General features: G+C 43.4%; 2 protein-coding genes across 6 annotated transcripts in view; one reads left to right on the top strand and one right to left on the bottom strand.

Annotated features, from left to right (window-relative positions):
* Paip2 (poly(A) binding protein interacting protein 2) overlaps positions 1 to 7,717 on the top strand; it is a 20,376-nt gene extending 12,659 nt beyond the window's left edge. Inside the window, exons 2-4 of the mRNA XM_013020361.1 lie at positions 690 to 853; positions 3,942 to 4,121; positions 6,720 to 7,717. Of these exons, the coding sequence (XP_012875815.1) occupies positions 716 to 853; positions 3,942 to 4,121; positions 6,720 to 6,776 (375 nt within the window). The 5' untranslated portion in view covers positions 690 to 715 and the 3' untranslated portion in view covers positions 6,777 to 7,717. The remainder of the gene's footprint in view (positions 1 to 689; positions 854 to 3,941; positions 4,122 to 6,719) is intronic.
* The window catches only part of LOC105988687 (solute carrier family 23 member 1), a 26,190-nt gene continuing 14,703 nt past the window's right edge, over positions 5,784 to 17,270 (bottom strand). For 3 of the 5 annotated variants that reach the window (XM_013020354.1, XM_013020359.1, XM_013020358.1), the window contains 8 exons: positions 16,999 to 17,155; positions 16,578 to 16,725; positions 15,983 to 16,088; positions 15,628 to 15,757; positions 15,386 to 15,529; positions 13,842 to 13,937; positions 10,715 to 10,981; positions 5,784 to 6,222 (listed from right to left, as the gene is read on the bottom strand). In XM_013020354.1, the coding sequence (XP_012875808.1) occupies positions 10,734 to 10,981; positions 13,842 to 13,937; positions 15,386 to 15,529; positions 15,628 to 15,757; positions 15,983 to 16,088; positions 16,578 to 16,725; positions 16,999 to 17,155 (1,029 nt within the window). In that variant the 3' untranslated portion in view covers positions 5,784 to 6,222; positions 10,715 to 10,733. Of the gene's footprint in view, positions 6,223 to 10,714; positions 10,982 to 13,841; positions 13,938 to 15,385; positions 15,550 to 15,627; positions 15,758 to 15,982; positions 16,089 to 16,577; positions 16,726 to 16,998; positions 17,156 to 17,270 lie in introns of those variants that run through there. The other 2 variants (XM_013020355.1, XM_013020357.1) reach the window with 2 other exon arrangements.

Genomic DNA, 17,270 nt, shown 5'->3' with positions numbered 1-17,270 from the left:
GGTCCGGTCATGGGGCCTGAACTCTGGGCCTGGGCACTGTCCCTCAGCTCTTCAGCCCAAGGCTAGCGCTCTACCACTTGAGCCACAGTGCCACTTCCAGCTTTTTTCTTTGTGGTTATGTGGTGCTGAGGAATTGAACTCAGGGCCTCAGGCATGCAAGGCAAGCGCTCTACCACTGAGCCACCTTCCCAGCCCATGAAACTCTTATTTTCAATTAACCACCAAAAAACTGGGAGTGAATCTGTGGCTTAGTGGTAGAGCACTAGCTTTGTGCACAGAAGATCAGGGATAGGACCTAGGCTCTTGAATTCAAACCCCAGGAGTCACACACACACAAATCATAAGAAGTTTTCCAATTATCTGATCTGTCTTTACCTCTAACCACCTTACTGTGATGCCTGGTAATAATATATGCTCAGAAAGAATTGAAAGAAGTCGGGTGCCGGTGGCTCACGCCTGTAATCCTAGCTACTCAGGAGGCTGAGATCTGAGGATCACGGTTCAAAGCCAGCTGGGGAAGGAAAGTCCCTGAGACTTATCTCCAATAAACCAGAAGTGGCGCTGTGGCTCAAGTGGTAGAGCGCTTGCCTTGAGCTTAAGAGCGCAGGGATAACGCCCAAGCCCAGAGTTCAAGCTATATGACCAAAAAAAAAGAATGACTAAATTAACTATATTGTTCTACTTTTAAGGTTAAAAACGACAACTAACGCCAACCATGAAAGATCCAAGTCGCAGCAGTACTAGCCCAAGCATCATCAATGAAGATGTGATTATTAACGGTCATTCTCATGAAGATGACAATCCATTTGCAGAGTACATGTGGATGGAAAATGAAGAAGAATTCAACAGACAAGTTAGTTTTTGTGTACAAGCATGTACTTTTCTGTAGCACATAATAGCCTTCTAAGAATGCAATCGTAGCCAGGCACTGGTGGCTCATGTCTGTAATCCTAGCTACCAACCCAGGCAGGAAAGTCCATGAGACCCTTTATTTCCAATAAACTGTCCCCAAAAAAGCCAGAAATGGAACTCTGGCTCAAGTAGTAAAGTACTAGCCTTGAGCAAATGAAGTTCAAGGACAGCTAGGCCCTGAGTTAGCTCCAGGATTAGCGGGCATATGTGTGCATGCGTGTGCTTATTGAAATTACTTGGGTTACTTGTTTCATGTCCTACCCTGGAGATTCTGACTCAGGAGAAATAGGGTGGGAAACTTTCAAAAAGCTCCTAGATAATTCCAGTAAGCATTCAAGTTTAGAAAACACTGCCTATGCAGTTTAAGAGAATTCAAGAATTTGGAATAGACAGGCATAGATATTAGGATGCAAAACGGACAGTTTTTCACCTGAGAGCCCTAATTCATCAGCTTAAACAATTGGCAGCACTGTTTTCTGTAGAGAATGCTTAGCATCTGCTTTCATCTTCCTTCTTATTCCATTCCCCTTTCCCTGTCCAATCATGGTTTTAATAATCAGTATCTAGCTTTTTTTCTCTATATCGAGTTGTACATTCCATAGTAAAACTGATTGTCACTAAGGAATTCAGATTAGCCCTGCCTTGCCTTATTAGCTAAAGATGTTTTTCTAGGCACTGGAGGAGTTGGATGAGGGCTTGTAGTAAGGTTTCATGGGAAATTCTGATATATATTCCTTGAAGAGAGTACTCCTTTGTTATTTCTTCATTACCAGTTGATGAAAAATAAAAGTATTCTAAGACTAAGACCTAGAAAACCTTTAAACAGATCTTCTCAGGTCTTAATGTTAAGCATTTTTTTCCCTTTGCACAGAAGCAAAGAAAGTATGATTTATTATTTTAGAATTTCTGGTGCTGGGGCTGGGAAGGTGGCTCAGTGGTAAAGTGTTTGCTTTGCATGCATGACCTGGGTTCGATTCCTCAGCATCACATAAGCAGAAAAAGGTGGAAGTGGCACTGTGGCTCAAGTGGTAGAGTGCTAGCCTTGAGCTAAAGAGCTGAGGGACAGCTCCCAGACCCGAGTTCAGGCCCCCAGGACTGACCCCCCCCCAAAAAAAATAAAAAATTCTAGTGCTGAGGATCAAATCCAGGGCCTGTGCATGCTAAGCACAAACTCTACCATTGAACAATCTCTCTCAAACCTGACATTATGGAAATTATTTTTCAGTACATGAGTTTGAATTCACAACCTTGAGTTTCAGTTTCACCACTGTATAAAGAGTATATGTGTGTGTATACACACATGTGTGCCAGTACTAGGTCTTGAACTTAGGACCTGGGCACTGTCTCTCATCTTTTTCACTCAAGGCTAGTGCTCTGCCACTTTGAGCCATGGCTCCACTTCCAGCTTTTTGGTTTTGGTGATTAATTAGAGATGGACTTTCCTGCCCAGGCTCACTTCAAACTGAGATTTGAAGATCTCAGCCTCCAGAGTAGGATTATAGACATGAGCCATGGATGGCCCACCTCCCTTTCTCCCCCCCTCCCCCCCAGTAATGGGGCTTAAACTTAGGGCCTGAGCACTATCCCCTGAGTTTTTCTGCTCAATTCTAGTGTTCTACCACTTAGAGCCACAGCTCCACTTCCAGTTTTCTGGTGGTTAGACATGAGAGTCTCCTGCCCTGGCTGGCTTTGAACAATGATCCTCAGATCTCAGCCTTCTGAGTAGCTAGGATTACAGGCATCAGCCACCAGCACCTGAACTATTTTTGATTTTGAGACAAGGTCTCAAGACTGGCCTTGATCTTTGCTAGGATTATAGGTGCATACCTATACCTTTAATTTTTTTTTGCTTTTTTGGTGATATGGGGCTTTCAACTTGGGGCCTATTCCTTGCTAAACAAACATTTTGAGGGGGAAAATGATGGAAAGGTGATGCTGATCAAGATGCTTTATACACATAACGGGCCCTGTTACCCTAGCTACTCAGGAAGCCTCAGCCTCCTGAGAATCGTGGTTCAAAGCCAGCTCAGGCAAGAAAGTCCATGAGAATCTTACCTCCAATAAACTACTAGAAAATTGGAAGTGGTGCTATGGCTCAAGTGGTAGAGCGCTAGCCTTGAGCTGAAGAGCTGAGGGACAGCGTCCAGGCTCAGAGTTCAAGCCCCACGACTGACTAAATAAATAAATAAATAAAAATTTAAAAAAATAAAGGGACCTGTTAAATTTAAACCCCTTTCATACACTATGTGATTCTTTTGTTTCTATTATATGTTCTTCCCCCATGGTATAACCCCTGTTTTCACTGGATTTGATGCTGGTGCTTTGAATCTTGTATTATATGTATTTTTGTAATTTGGGGAGGGGAAGGGATATTGCAGAATGCTTAAATGAGGATGCAGGCTGACCCATTGTGACAACAAGATGCACCGGACATTATATTGAAAACGAACTTTACAATGTCGGGGTTGGGGGGGGGGAGTTGAGGGGAGTGGGAGGAGTTTGAGGGAAGTGATGGTAGGGGGGAAAAAGGAGGAGGTAACAATGCTCGCTATGAAATGTACTTTTACCCTACTCATGTAACTGTAACCCCTCTGTACAGCATTTTTACAATAAAATAAATTTAAACCCCTTGAAGAGAATAATAAAACAAGGGTTAGAGTCCTACTACTTCTGCTATGCCCCATGCTCTTTTTGCTTTAGTTATTTTTCAGATTTAGGGTCTTATACCTTCTGCCTGGTAGGCCTTAAGCCCCACTCCTATCTCCTCCCCTGTAGCTGGCTGGCATAACAGGCATATGCCACAATTTTGCCTTGTTAAGATAGGATCTTAGTATTTTACCTAGGGTTAGCCTCATATTATCATCATCCTATCTTCTTTACCTCTCAAATAACTGGAATTATAGGCAAGTGCTATCACACACTACTGAACATTTTGGCTTTAAGTTATTTAGTTTAAGATATTTTAAGCTATCACCCATGATGTCTTACTAAATATGCTGTAATTTATCTTCTATTTATTGTAAATCTAGATAGAAGAAGAGTTGTGGGAAGAAGAATTTATTGAACGTTGTTTCCAAGAAATGCTGGAGGAGGAAGAAGAACATGAGTGGTTTATTCCAGCTCGAGATCTCCCACAAACTATGGACCAAATCCAAGACCAATTTAATGACCTTGTTATCAGTGATGGCTCTTCTCTGGAAGATCTTGTGGTAAAAATGTTATTTTTTTAAAATCTTTTTAGACCCTACCTCATCTTTCCTGTAAGTGGAAAAGCCAGCTACCTTCTATTAAGAAGAGTTCTACACCTCTTCCCTTCCAAAAATTGTACTGCTTAAGAGTGGGAGCAGGGGCCTCCCAATTTCATTGATGACAAAGAGTGACTTCTGGCAACAGTGTGGCGTCTTAGACCACTAACAGACTTCTTGCTACTGCTTTTGGCCTTGAAGTTGCCTTTTATTTTGTAGGTGGGATACACAAATATGTTAAAGAATTAATGAAGAAATGCAATATTACCATATGACTTGCCTATATGAAAGTAGCATGATGAGAAGTTTTCTCTCATCTTGACATAAATATTTGGTGAGATTGGTAAAAAATGGAATGAAGTATTTTTCTAAAAGTATTTTTAAACAGCCTTCCATACAATTTATTATATAGCCATCCTTCCACCAGCCATTTGGAAACTCATTTTCCCAAAGGAGTCTGTCGAAACTCTGAAATTTATATTGTGGTTTCGTCTCTGTTGTGGTAAATGATAGTAATCCAGTTGAACAGATCGTGATCTGAAAAGTCTGTTGGTGGGCTGGGAAGTTGGCTCAGTGGTAGAGTGCTTGCCTCGCATGCATGAGACCCTGGGTTCAATTCCTTAGCACCACATAAGTAGAAAAGGCTTGGCGCTGTGGCTCAAGTGGTAGAGCACTAGCCTTGAGCTGAAGAGCTGAGGGATAGTGCCCAGGCCCAGACTTCAAGCCCCACAACTGACCAAAAAAAAAAAAGTCTGTTGGTGGGCTGGGAATGTGTCTTAGTGGTAGAGTGCTTGCCTAGCTAACCATACATGAAGTCCTGGGTTCGAGTCCTCAGTACCACATAAACAGAAAAGGCTGGACATGGGGCTGGGAAGGTGGCTCAGTGGTAGAGCGCTTGCCTTGCATGCCTGAGGCCCTGGGTTCGATTCCTCATCACCACATAAGAAAAAAGAAAAAAGCTGGAAGTGGTGCTGTGGCTCAAGTGCTAGAGTGCTAGCCTTGAGCTGAAGAGCTGAGGGACAGCTCCCAGGCCCACAGTTCAGGCCCCACGACCAGACCCCCCCCCCCAAAAAAAAAGACTGGACATGCTGCTGTGACTTAAGTGGTAGAGTGCTAGCCCTGAGCAAAAGAAGCTTAGAGACAGTACTTAAGTAGGACCTGAGTTCAAGCCCTGGGACTGGCAAAAAAATAAAATAATAATAATCTGTTGATACATGCTTGCTAATGGACATTAGTCCTGTCACAAATAATCCCAGTTGCCCTGATGAATAAAGCCTTTTGGTAGGCTCATTGTATTTTGCCCAGGCTCAATATAAATTTATAATACAGAAACTAGTTTGATCCAGTCTATTTATTTCCATAGCTGCCAAAAGAATGTATAAACAAGTATTATGCTTTTATTTAAAACTTATACTTTATTTATTTTACTGTTTTGTTGGTTTTTGTGTGTGTGTGTGTGTGTGTGTGTTTTTGGTGGTGCTGGAGAACAAGCCCAGGACCTTGTGCATTCTAAGCAGGCACATGACTGCACTACATCTCCAACCCTAAACTGTACACTGTAAAAACATTTCCCCTGGGGGAAGTGAAAGTATATCGTATCTAAGGAAAACCATTGTGTACAAATTATGAAAGTAAAATTATTGCTCTAATACGTTGTTTTAATGTTATTATTTGGTCTAAAAGTAAGTAACATTGGGGTTATATCCAGCATCATAGCCTACCAAAATGCCTACATAAATTTGGAATCTGTCCTGGTTTCTTTTTTAATTTTTTTAAGTCAATTTACAACTCAAAATGTGAAAATTGGAGAATTTCCAGATATTCTTTTTATACATTGTCATGTTGGCTTAGGAAAGTAAAGACTTAAAAACAAATAAGTCTCTATTAGCTCTTAGAGACATTGGCTCAGTGTTTCCATTTTTTAAGCTGATACAAAAATGGAGTCCCAGAGAGAGTAATTTATCCGAGGTTACACACGAAGTTAGATAGGGGCAGAGCTGAGATTTCCAATTTAGGTCTTCTGGCTCCCCTTGTAGTTTCTTTTTCTGTTATTATACCATGTCTCCTGTGGGAATTAGAAGACAGCAATTGTAGAAAGACTACTCCAACTTTTCAGTGAGGACCAAAAAAATAAAATGAATCTACCAACAATCTACTAGTTATTTTAAGCATAATTTCAACATGAACATGTTTGTATAGTATCGAACTATTTTGCAAAAGTTAAATATCATATTGAATTCCTTATTCAGTCCTGTCTCTTTAATTTATGTGAAATAGTGGGTTTCTGTTTACACTTAAGCAAGCTTAACTGCAATTCCTACTTGCTCTAAGAAAATTGATACAGTCTGATATCATACAAAATATGGCTTTCATCTCACATTTCATTTCCCTGCCATAGCTTGGTTAGTTTGTGCGAGTGGCCAAGTGTAGTGTTATAATCTGAATTCTTTTGTTTGTATTTTTCTGAAAAATATTTTTGCATGTGGATCTAAACTGAATGCTTCTGAGTTACTGAAGCCATCTGTAATGAACTTGCTTTTTTTTTATGTACTTATTTTCCAGGTCAAGAGCAATCTGAATCCAAATGCAAAGGAGTTTGTTCCTGGGGTGAAGTACTAAAATATTTCAGTAGACGGGGCCCTCTTTTGGTGGATGTAGCACAATTTCCACACTGTGAAGGCAGTATTAGAAGACTTAATTGTAAAAGCTCTCTCTTGTCACTGTGTTACACTTATGCATTGCCAAAGTTTTTGTTAGTCTTGCATGCTTAATAAAAGTGCTGAGACTGTTATTAAGTAAAAAGCTGTCAAACATTTACTGAAAATAGATTTGGCCCCATGGCTTAATGTAAAGACAGCGAGGAAAGAAGCACCAGTCAAGTTGTGACAAAGCACCAAATTAAAAAAAAAAACTCTAAATCTTACTGAATTGTCGTTTTTAAGGCTAAACTGCTCCCTAGAAATTACTAATGTTTTTTAATATCTATATTTTGTTTTTTAAAAAAAAAAAAGAATTCTAATTGTTAAGCAGAATTCTCAATTGCATTTGTCCTCATCAGAAAGAATCTCCTTTTTTTGGTTCATTTGTTAATTTCATTACAGACAAATATGTCTTTGGTGATTGAGAGTACAAGAACATGAACTGATAAAGAGCTAGTTTGGCTTTTCTGGTATGTTATCATAGTAGAAATTGAATTCTCTTGAGGTTGTATCTGAAGAAGTATTTGATTTGAGAACTGCGTCCTTTGAGGATTTGTATCCATAGCCATAACTGTGTAAAGTGTAAGTTAGGACCCACACCAGCTCGTAGTCCAATAGAACAAAGAGATTATAAAATGATTTGAGTGGTGCTTTTCCTTGCATTGTTAACCATCATGACAGTAGTCTGCAGCACAATTTTTCTTTTAACAAAGCTAGAACAGTTTTGGCTTCTTAAACTTCATATTTGGGTAGGTTAAGCTGCCATACGTGTTCAGTGTGAATAGTGTTTAAGTTGAAAATATTGTAAAAAAATTATATTTTTTCAAAAATATTTAAAAAAATAAATAATAGTAGAACTGAGCTGATGCTTGTGTTTATTGGCAATAGACTGCAGACTCTCCAGTAGTGATACTTTAGTGGGGACCCAGTACCTCAGGACAACCCTACTGGCAAAATGTGCTGAGAGCAGGATTTATTAAAATCCACAGTAGTAAGTATACTGCTGTGCAAGTGTCTGTCCACAATACAGCAGTAAAATAAACCCCATTGCTCTGTCCTTTTTATTGCCTGAGACTGCAGTGTCAGGGCATTGTAGGTAGCTATGTTAACAAAACTGTGGTTGAGCTGAGGTATGGCTCAGTGGCAGTGACAGAGTACTTGCTTAGCACTGGCTTTCTTTGGCTAAAGATTAAGATCTATTCATTTCTTGTTTACATTCTTCATGGAAGGCATAGCAGGTGGCTTCCCCTCTTTTCATTGTACTGATCACCTAGGAGCCTTACACATGGTAGTCAGCTGTCTACGACCAAGCTATACCCCAATAGGAGTCTTTTTTCTTAATTTTTTTCAATAGCTGTCTTAACAAGTACTAAATAGGTCCTTTTTTTTTGGTCGGGCATGGAACCTGAACTTAGCCTGGGTACTGTCCTTCGGCTCTTCAGTTCAAGCTCTACCACTTGAGCCACAATGCGCTTCTGACTTTTTCTGCTTATGTAGTGCTGAGGAATCGAACCCAGGGCCTCATGCATGCAAGGCAAGCACTCTACCACTGAGCCACCTTCCCAGTCCCTAAATAGGCTTTAAAAAAAAACTCTGAAACAGCTAATCATATTTGACTCTTGTTCTTTCTGGAAACAAAATTCAGGCAATTTCTTCTGCTCAGTTGGCATAGGCTGTGTTGCCAGCTGTCAAAATGTGAGACTTAAAAATATGTATGTGTATATATGGGGCTTATTGGTCCTTTCTCTCTAAACTTACAGGGCAAATGACTTCATCTGCACGTACTGCTAAGTTGTTACAATGCAGTGTAATGGGCACCAATTAGAGAATTAAGCACTATGACCTAATTATGAAGAGCAAAGATTCTAGCCACACTTCTAGATGAGAGTCCTGTGATCATGGATAAGTCACTTAATTTTACTATGCTTTAGTTTCTATATTCTCTAGATTGCTGAGGTAATATTCAAAAGAGTTTTAGACTTCAAAGCATTTTTGTGTGTTTGATTCTGGGGATTGACGTTAGGGCTTCATAAATGGTAAGAAAGTACTCTACCACATGACCCACAGCCTCAGCATTAGAATACTTGATTTCAGACTTTTAGATTAGGAATTGTCAGAATAGTCTGTAAATGTTTCAGAATCAAAAAAGCTCCAAAATCAGGAACACTTTTCATACGAAGCATTTTGATACCTATCATAACAATACCTGTTTCTAGATTATGTGATTTATTGAATACACATCAAGATCTTAAGAATATTCTGGCACATAGGAAGTCTTATTTGAGTGGTTAAACCACCAGAAAACCGGAAGTGGCACTGTAGCTAAGTGGTAGAGCACTAGCCTTGAGCTGAAGAGCTGAGGGACAGCACCCAGGCCCAGAGTGCAAGCCACACGACTGACAAAAAGACTTAACTCTGGGCTGGGAAGGTGGCTCAGTGGTAGAGCGCTTGCCTTGCATGCCTGAGGCCCTGGGTTCGATTCCTTAGCACCACATTAAAAAAAAAAGCCGGAAGTGGCGCTGTGGCTCAAGGGGTAGAGCGCTAGCCTTGAGCTGAAGAGCTGAGGGACAGCACCCAGGCCCAGAGTTCAGGCCCCATGACCGGACCCAAAAAAAAAAAAAAGACTTAACTCTGGAAGTGTAATTTAGTGGTAAAGCATCCAAAAACAACCACAGCAAGAACCAGGGTATCAGTGGCTCATGCCTATAATCCTAGCTACTCAGGAGGCTGAGATCTGAGGATCATGGTTCAAGACCAGCTCATGCAGGAAACTATGAGACTCTTATCTTCAATTAACCAACAGGAAGCTGGAGGTGGCTCAGAGTGCTAGAGCGGTAGCCTTGAGTACATAATCTCAGGAATAGCACCCAGATGCTGAGTTCAAACCCCACAACCAATAAAAGGAAAAAAAGAAAAAAAAAACCCACAGCAAGTGATACAGGTATCTCAGCACTGAAATGGGCTCAGAAAGCTAAGACAGGATCTTGTGTTTTAAAGCTAGCCTTGGCAACATAGCCAAGTCTCTGTCTTATCAATCAATCAATCAATCAGTGTAGACTAGGCTCCACTTGCTTTGATTGAAACTAACTTTTTAGAAAAGAGGCACATTTAGGGGCTGGGAAGGTGGCTCAGTGGCAGAGCGCTTGCCTTGCATGCATGAGGCCCTGGGTTCGATTCCTCAGCACCACATAAGCAAAAAGAAAAAAGCCAAAAGTGGTACTGTGGCTCTGGTGGTAGAGTGCTAGCCTTGAGCTGAAGAGCTGAGGAACAGCGCCCAGGCTCAGAGTTCAGGCTCCACAACCAGACCCCCCCCCAAAAAAAAAGGCACATTTAAACCAAATGGGGATGGAACATTTCAGAACATCAGCTTCCTACACATTTTGAAACCCTAGGGAAATGATCACTTCATTAGGGCTTGTATTGCATAGTTTTGATAGCAAGTCATGTCAGAATGTTTTAATTTTATGGCCACTATTGAAACAAAACTTTTCTGTATTAGTATTGTCAAACTTTTTCAAGCTAAATGTCAAGTATTCAGCATATTGGAATGCAAGGATGCCCATGACTGCTTGTGGGCTTCACTTGGTTCAGGTTCTACCCAGGTAACTGGGAAGAATAATAGGTCATCATATTTATGACTTAACCACTGGTCTATACCAGTTGGAAATTTCACTTCTTACTATAAAATGTTGAAAGAATTCCACCCAGAGTCCAACTGAGGTGTTAACTCAGTATACCTACTCTTTGGGAATATTCAAGTATATGGGGGGAAAAAAACAATAGAAATTTGGTTTCCTTTTGCTCAAATGGAATATTTGAATATTAAGTTCTCCTACAAAAGCCATAGATGCATCCTACCTTTCTTGGAAGTAGCATTTCAGACCTTGGTGCACACAGACCCAATTTCTATATTTTCTGGAGTGTCTTCTGGAACTGAAGGCTGACTTTTTGACCTTGTAGAAAATCCTCTGAAGACTGGGCATACAGGAATGTATTTCAGAAAGGCGATCCTTTTTACTATGCCCATTCCAATGGGAAAATCATAGCTCTTCAGACTAGCAGATGTTGCACTGCTGGCATGAGCCCCTGCTTTCCACTGTATTAAGCCTCGTTCCTCTGGGCTCCCTGGAGAAAAGACAATATGGTCATTACCACAACCCAAAACTTCAGCTGTCTCCCCTTCTCATAATCCAAGGAAGATTTCTAGAATCCAGTGTCTGGTGTTTTGTGTTTTTCCCCCCATATTGCTGAGAGTCAAATTAAGGGTTGTCTACATGCTAGGTAATAGTTCTCTAATCCTTACATTTAAGCAAACAAAAAAATACTGTCTGATAACCTGGCACTGGTGGCTCACACTCAAAATCTTAGCTCCTCAGGAGACTGAAATATGAAGACTATGGTTCAAAGCCAGCATGGGCAGATAAATCTGAGAGGCCTTTTATTTCTAAATTAAAAAAAAACAAAAGTGGGAGTGTGGCTCAAGTGGTAGATTGCCTACTGTGAGTAAAAAGACTAAGAAGAGAGACCTTGAGTTCATGCCCCAATACTGGTACAAAGAAAATTGAAGCTGGGGCTGGGAAAGTGGCTCAGTGGTAGAGGGCTTGCCTTGCATTCCCGAGGCCCTGGGTTCGATTCCTCAGCACCACATAAGCAAAATGAAAAAAGCCGGAAGTGGCGCTATGGTTCAAGTGGTAGAGCGCTAGCCTTGAGCTGAAGAGCTGAGGGACAGCGCCCAGGCCCAGAGTTTAGGCCCCACGACTGGACCCCCCCCCCCCCAAAAAAAAAAGAAAATTGAAGCCATGGGGCTGGGAAGATAGCTTAGTGGTAGAGTGCTTGCCTTGCATGCATGAGGCCCTGGGTTGGATTCCTCGGCACCACATAAGCAGAAAAAGCCAGAAGTGGCGCTGTGGCTCAAGTGGTAGAGCGCTAGCCTTAAGCTGGTGGCTCACGCCAGTAATCCTAGCTACTCAGAAGGCTGCAGTCTGAGACTGCAGCTTAAGGCCAGCCTGGGCAGGAAAGTGCAAGACTTCTCCAATTAACCACCAAAAAGCTGGTAGTGAAGCTGTGGCTTAAGTGGCAGAATGCTAGCATTGAGCAAAAGAGCTCAGAGATAGCATCCAGGCTAAGTCTAAGTCCCAGGACTGGCACCCCGGGGGAAAGAAATGTTGAATTCATTTCTTTGTGTTTGTGTGATATGGGAGAGGAGCCCAGGACTTCCAACTTGCTAAACAAGCATTCTGGGGCTGGGAAGGTGGCTCAGTGGTAGAGTGCTTGCCTCATATGCACCAGGCCCTGGGTTTGATTCCTCAGCACCATATAAACAAAAAGTCTGCCTTGAGCTGAAGAGCTGAGGAACAGTGCCAAGAGTTCAGGCCCCACTACCAACAACAACAACAAAACAAGCATTCTAATCCATGTGCACACGCATGCCAGTGGCTCATGCCTATACTCCTAAGCTACACAGGAGTCTGAGATTTGAGCCAGCCCCGACAGGAAAGTTTGCGACTTCTGTTGCCAATTAACCACCAAAAAACCAAGTGGTACTATGGTTCAAAGTGGTAGAGCACCAGCCTTGAGTGAAAAAGCTCAAGGATAGCAACCAGGCCCTGAATTTAAGCCTTACAACTGACAAAAAAAAAAAAAAGCATTCAACTCAACTACTCTGAATCCATTTTCTCCTCTGTCCCCTGGTGGTACTGGAGATTGAACTCCAGGCTTAACTCTTACAAGACAAGTGCTCAACCACTTTGAGCCATGCTTCAGCTCCTCCTTGCCCCCTTTTTCCCCCTCAAGGTTAGTGCTCTTTCACTTGAGCTACAACTCCACTTTGGTATTTTAGTGGTGATTAACTGGATATAAGAGTCTCATAGACTTAACTGCTTGGGCCCACTTTGAACCATGGTCCTCATATCTCAGCTTTCTGAGTAGCTGTGCCACCAGCTCCCACCTCTAGCCCCTTTTTTTCTTTGGTAAAAGTAGGATCTTCCTTTATGCCTGAGGAGCCTAGGCTGTGATCCTGTGTTTACCTGTGTCACTGGAGATGTGCCACTGCATGTACCCATCATGCTCCCCCTGTAGCTAGGATAACAGGTGTGCATCACCATGACTAGTTACTGGTTTTATTCTTGGGCTGGCCTCAAACCTAATAGCTAGGATTACAGACTTTAGTCACCATGTTCATCTTGAATCCATGATTTCTTTGTTCCAAATTTGCCAGGTCTCTGGGAAACCCTAATAGATGTTGTATTTTGTGACTACAGTGTGCCAGGCTCCATGCTATGTTAATTGCATTATCTTATTTCAAAGCACCTCCAGGAGGATTTTAGGCACAAGCAATTTTTTTTTCTTTGCCAGTTCTGGGGCTTGAACTCAGGGCCTGGGTGCTGTCCCTGAGCTTCTTTTTACTCAAGGGTAGCACTCTACCACTTGAGCCACAGCACCACTTCCAGCTTTTTCTGCTTATGTGATGTTGAGGAATTGAACCCAGGGCCTCATGCATGCAAGGCAAGCATTCTACCACTGAGCCACCTTCCCAGCCCATAGCGTTCTATATATATATATATATATATATATACACACACACACACACACACACACACACACCTATGAAGTCACAGGTATGAAGTATTCTCCACAATCTCTACAAAAATCTCTGGTGCCAAATGAATCATTTAGTGGCTCAATTGTCCGCTCTAACCAGCTTTTAATATACTTGAGGTAGAATTTACCAATGAACTGATACTGCATTCCTATATGTCCAACTATGAATGCAGGTGCACTCTGCCCAGTAGTTGTAAAGAATTGGTGAGGAATGCACCCAGAAATAACTCCTGGCCTCACCCTCTCTTGAGAGGAGTAATCACTCCATCAGCCTAATACTTCCTGTTGTTCCCTACAGGGCTTGTATGGTATCTGACCCAGCCACATCTGCTGGATTCCATGAGTTCAGCCTAGTTCTTCATAGCCTCTCAGGGCTGACCAGTACCTGGCACTGTGTTGTCCAGTATGAAAGCAAGGCACCCACCCACAAACATCTCTGTGGTCAGCAGCACAGTCAGAATCTGGTCCACTTCAGGAATGCCTGTGAAATAAGCCAAGAACCAATGGGCATCAGGTATTGCTACTTGTGCAGCCTGACAATTTTTTTTTTTTTTTTTTGGCCGTGGGGCTTGAACTCTGGGCCTGGGCACTGTCCCTCAGCTCTTCAGCTCAAGGTGAGCACTCTACCACTTCAGCGACAGGGCCACTTCTGGTTTTCTGAGTGGTTTATTGGAGATAAGAGTCTCAAGGAGTTTCTTGCCTGGGCTGGCTTTGAGTCGTGATCCTCAGATCTCAGCCTCCTGAGTAGCTAGGATTATAGGCATGAGCCACATGTACCCAGCACCTGACAATTCTTGAGTGGTATAACACTTGACTTTTGCACCTATCTGTATCTCTGTCATATTTTTGGATTCAGTGACAATTCTGCGCAATGCTAGTTATTAACTTGAGACAAACCATTTAGCCTTATGACCTCATCTGTAAAGTGGAGTTGGCATCTGCTCGACATTCACATGTAAATGAGCACATGTAAAACTCAGTAGTTGTTCAAAGAAAGTGTTTTTTGTTTTATTTTGTCATTGGTGTGGCTTCAACTCAGGGCTTGGGTGCTATCCCTGAACTCTTCTGTTCAAGGCTAGTGCTTTACCACTTTTTTTTTTTTTTTTTTTTTTTGGTCGTGGGACCGGAACTCTGGGCCTGGGCGCTGTCCCTCAGCCTTTAGCTCAACGCTAGCACTCTGCCACTTGAGCCACAGCACCACTTCTGGCTTTTTCTGCTTATGTGGTACTGAGGAATTGAACCCAGGGCCTCATGCATGCAAGGCAAGCACTCTACCATTGAGCCACCTTCCCAGACCTGCTTTACCACTTTTTTTTTTTTTTTGGATCCGGTCGTGGAGCCTGAACTCTGGGCTTAGGCACTGTCCCTCAGCTCTTCAGCTCAAAGCTAGCGCTCTACCACTTGAGCTACAGCGCCACTTCTGGCTTTTTTCTTTTTTGCTTATATGGTGCTGAGGAATCGAACCCAGGGCCTCAGGCATGCAAGGCAAGCACTCTACTACTGAGCCACCTTCCCAGCCCCACTTTACCACTTTTAAGCCACAGCTCCACTTCTGGTTTTCTGGTAGTTAACTGGAGATGAGTCTCACAAACTTACCTGCCTGAACTGGCTTTGAACAAAGCTCTTCAGATCTCAGCCTCCCAAGTAGCTACTATTATAGGTGTGAGCTGCCAGTGTCCAACAGAACAAAGTATTCTACTTTAATTAGCTGCTCAGCTCTCGTTAATGATCCAGAGTTGGAAACAGTTTATGATTCTGCCAGTGTGGAGCCACTAAAAGAATGTGGCTGTGGTGCTAGCTAGGAAATGAACCTTTCATATCTAGGCAAGTGCTCTGACCACTGAGCTAACTACACTTCCAGCCCATTGCTCAATTCTGAATCCATCCCACCTCCCCCACCTCTAGAAATAGCAGATAGCCAAGAGGCACCTGTGTTGATGGCACCAGGGTTGGAATCCAGGTAATTTGGCAACGTGAGCCCGAAGAACATGGAAAATCCAAGTACGAAGAGGTTGCGGGAAGAGTTCATGTCCACGAACTGCAGGTTGGATAGCCCCACGGCAGTGATCATGCCTGCAGGTGCAGGGAAACCACTAAAGATGCCCTTTGACTGAGTGGGTCTCCCACCCAGTGACTCGTGCCTCATCCCTGGGTTTGCTCCAGGTACTCACCGAAGAGGGTGCAGAACATGCCCCCCAAGATGGGGTCAGGAAGCGAAGCAAAGAGGGCTGTGAACTTGCCGATGGCACCCAGAACCAGCATGATACCTGCACCGTACTGCACCACTCGCCGGCTGCCCACCTGCAAGGAGCCAGGGACAGGATGGGGCTAGACAGGCAAGACAGGGCCTGTTAGAAGAACTAGACTTAAACTAACAGGGGCACGATGCAGGAGTGGGAGTGGGGTCAAGAGACTCGTGAGGTCTCTTGATGGGGCAAGTCCAAGATAGGGATGAATTTGGGACCAGAACTGTGACCCATGGTAGCCAGATGGGACTTCGTGGTACTTTGGCTTGCTGCAAGGCACCTTGGTAATTCCTAGGACACCAATGTTGGGACTGGATGAAGTAGACCCGTTGCCTGTGCCCAGCAGCCCAGCGATAATGCAGCAGATGCCTTCAGTAAAGATACCCCTGTAAGAAAAGGGTGAGTGAGGATCTTGGTCAGCCTGTGTCCTCACAGGGGCTGTGCAGGCTGCTAAACACATCCATTGTACTCACTCCAGACCAAAGGGAGCTCTTGAGAGCCAGTAGCTGTTGTACCAGCCCTAGACCTAGTGCCTTGGTACTTACTCCCAGACCTGCTTCTGGGTTCATATCCTCATCTGTTCAATGGGGCTTAATAAGGGTACCTGTCTCAGAATGGTTAGCAGATTGCATGAGAAGAACACACATGAAGAACTGGGCATATGGAGGGCATCCATGACTATGGTTCCCTAGGACTCGATTTATTATCTCAGCATTTCCCAACAATCAAGGAGTAAGTGATGAGTGCAATCCCATCCCGTAAGCAACAACAATGAGATGAGTGACTTGTCCAAGTCTACACCTCTGGATTCAGCCCCATTCCTACGTTTTCTCCTTCAGTGGGGGCCCTCGGGATTCGTGCAGAAGTAAACATACCGATTGATAGCATGTACTGGAGGGGGTGGTGCACCAGCCAGGCGAGCACAAGCATAATAATCACCAATGGACTCGATGATGCCTGCCAGTGTGGCACTGAACATACCCAGGACAGCAGCCGCAGTCACGGTGGGCAGGCCCCATTGACCTGGGTTGGGGGAAAGACAGGAGATACAAGGTGAATTCTTGAGGGGAAGAGCAGCTTGTGGGGGTGTCTAGGGCTGGAATGGTAACCACTGGTGGAACTTATTTGAGTCACTCAGAGGTGTGAACCTGAAGTAAGGTTTTGTCTGAGTAAAACACTCCTTGGCATGCCATAAGCATGCAGTTAATGCTAGTTGTGTTGTTGGTAGCTACCCTGGGGTTGCCAGGGTCTCCTAGGTGTCAGCAGGAGGCAGAGGAGCCAAAAGAGGTTGCTTACAGGGGTAGGGGATGCGGATCCAAGGTGAGATACTCATGATGTCCCCTCGGGCATCAGTTCGTGCCTGGAATCCATAGGCTGTTGGGTCTGCAGGCAGCACGTCTGTCAGGGTCAGCACATAGCACAGCAGCCACACAGTCATGATGGCCAGCACAATCTGAAGGAAGTAGGGTGAGGGATATACTACAGGCACTAGGGTTCTCTGTCCAGACTGGCTTATTCCTATTTCAGCCCTGACCCAAGTGTAAGCCTCTGCCCTCACTCGGAACCCT

The sequence above is a fragment of the Dipodomys ordii genome, unplaced genomic scaffold (genome assembly GCF_000151885.1).
Source record: "Dipodomys ordii isolate 6190 unplaced genomic scaffold, Dord_2.0 Scaffold50, whole genome shotgun sequence".
NCBI lineage: Eukaryota > Metazoa > Chordata > Mammalia > Rodentia > Heteromyidae > Dipodomys > Dipodomys ordii.
This window is presented reverse-complemented; position numbering and strand designations above follow the sequence as displayed.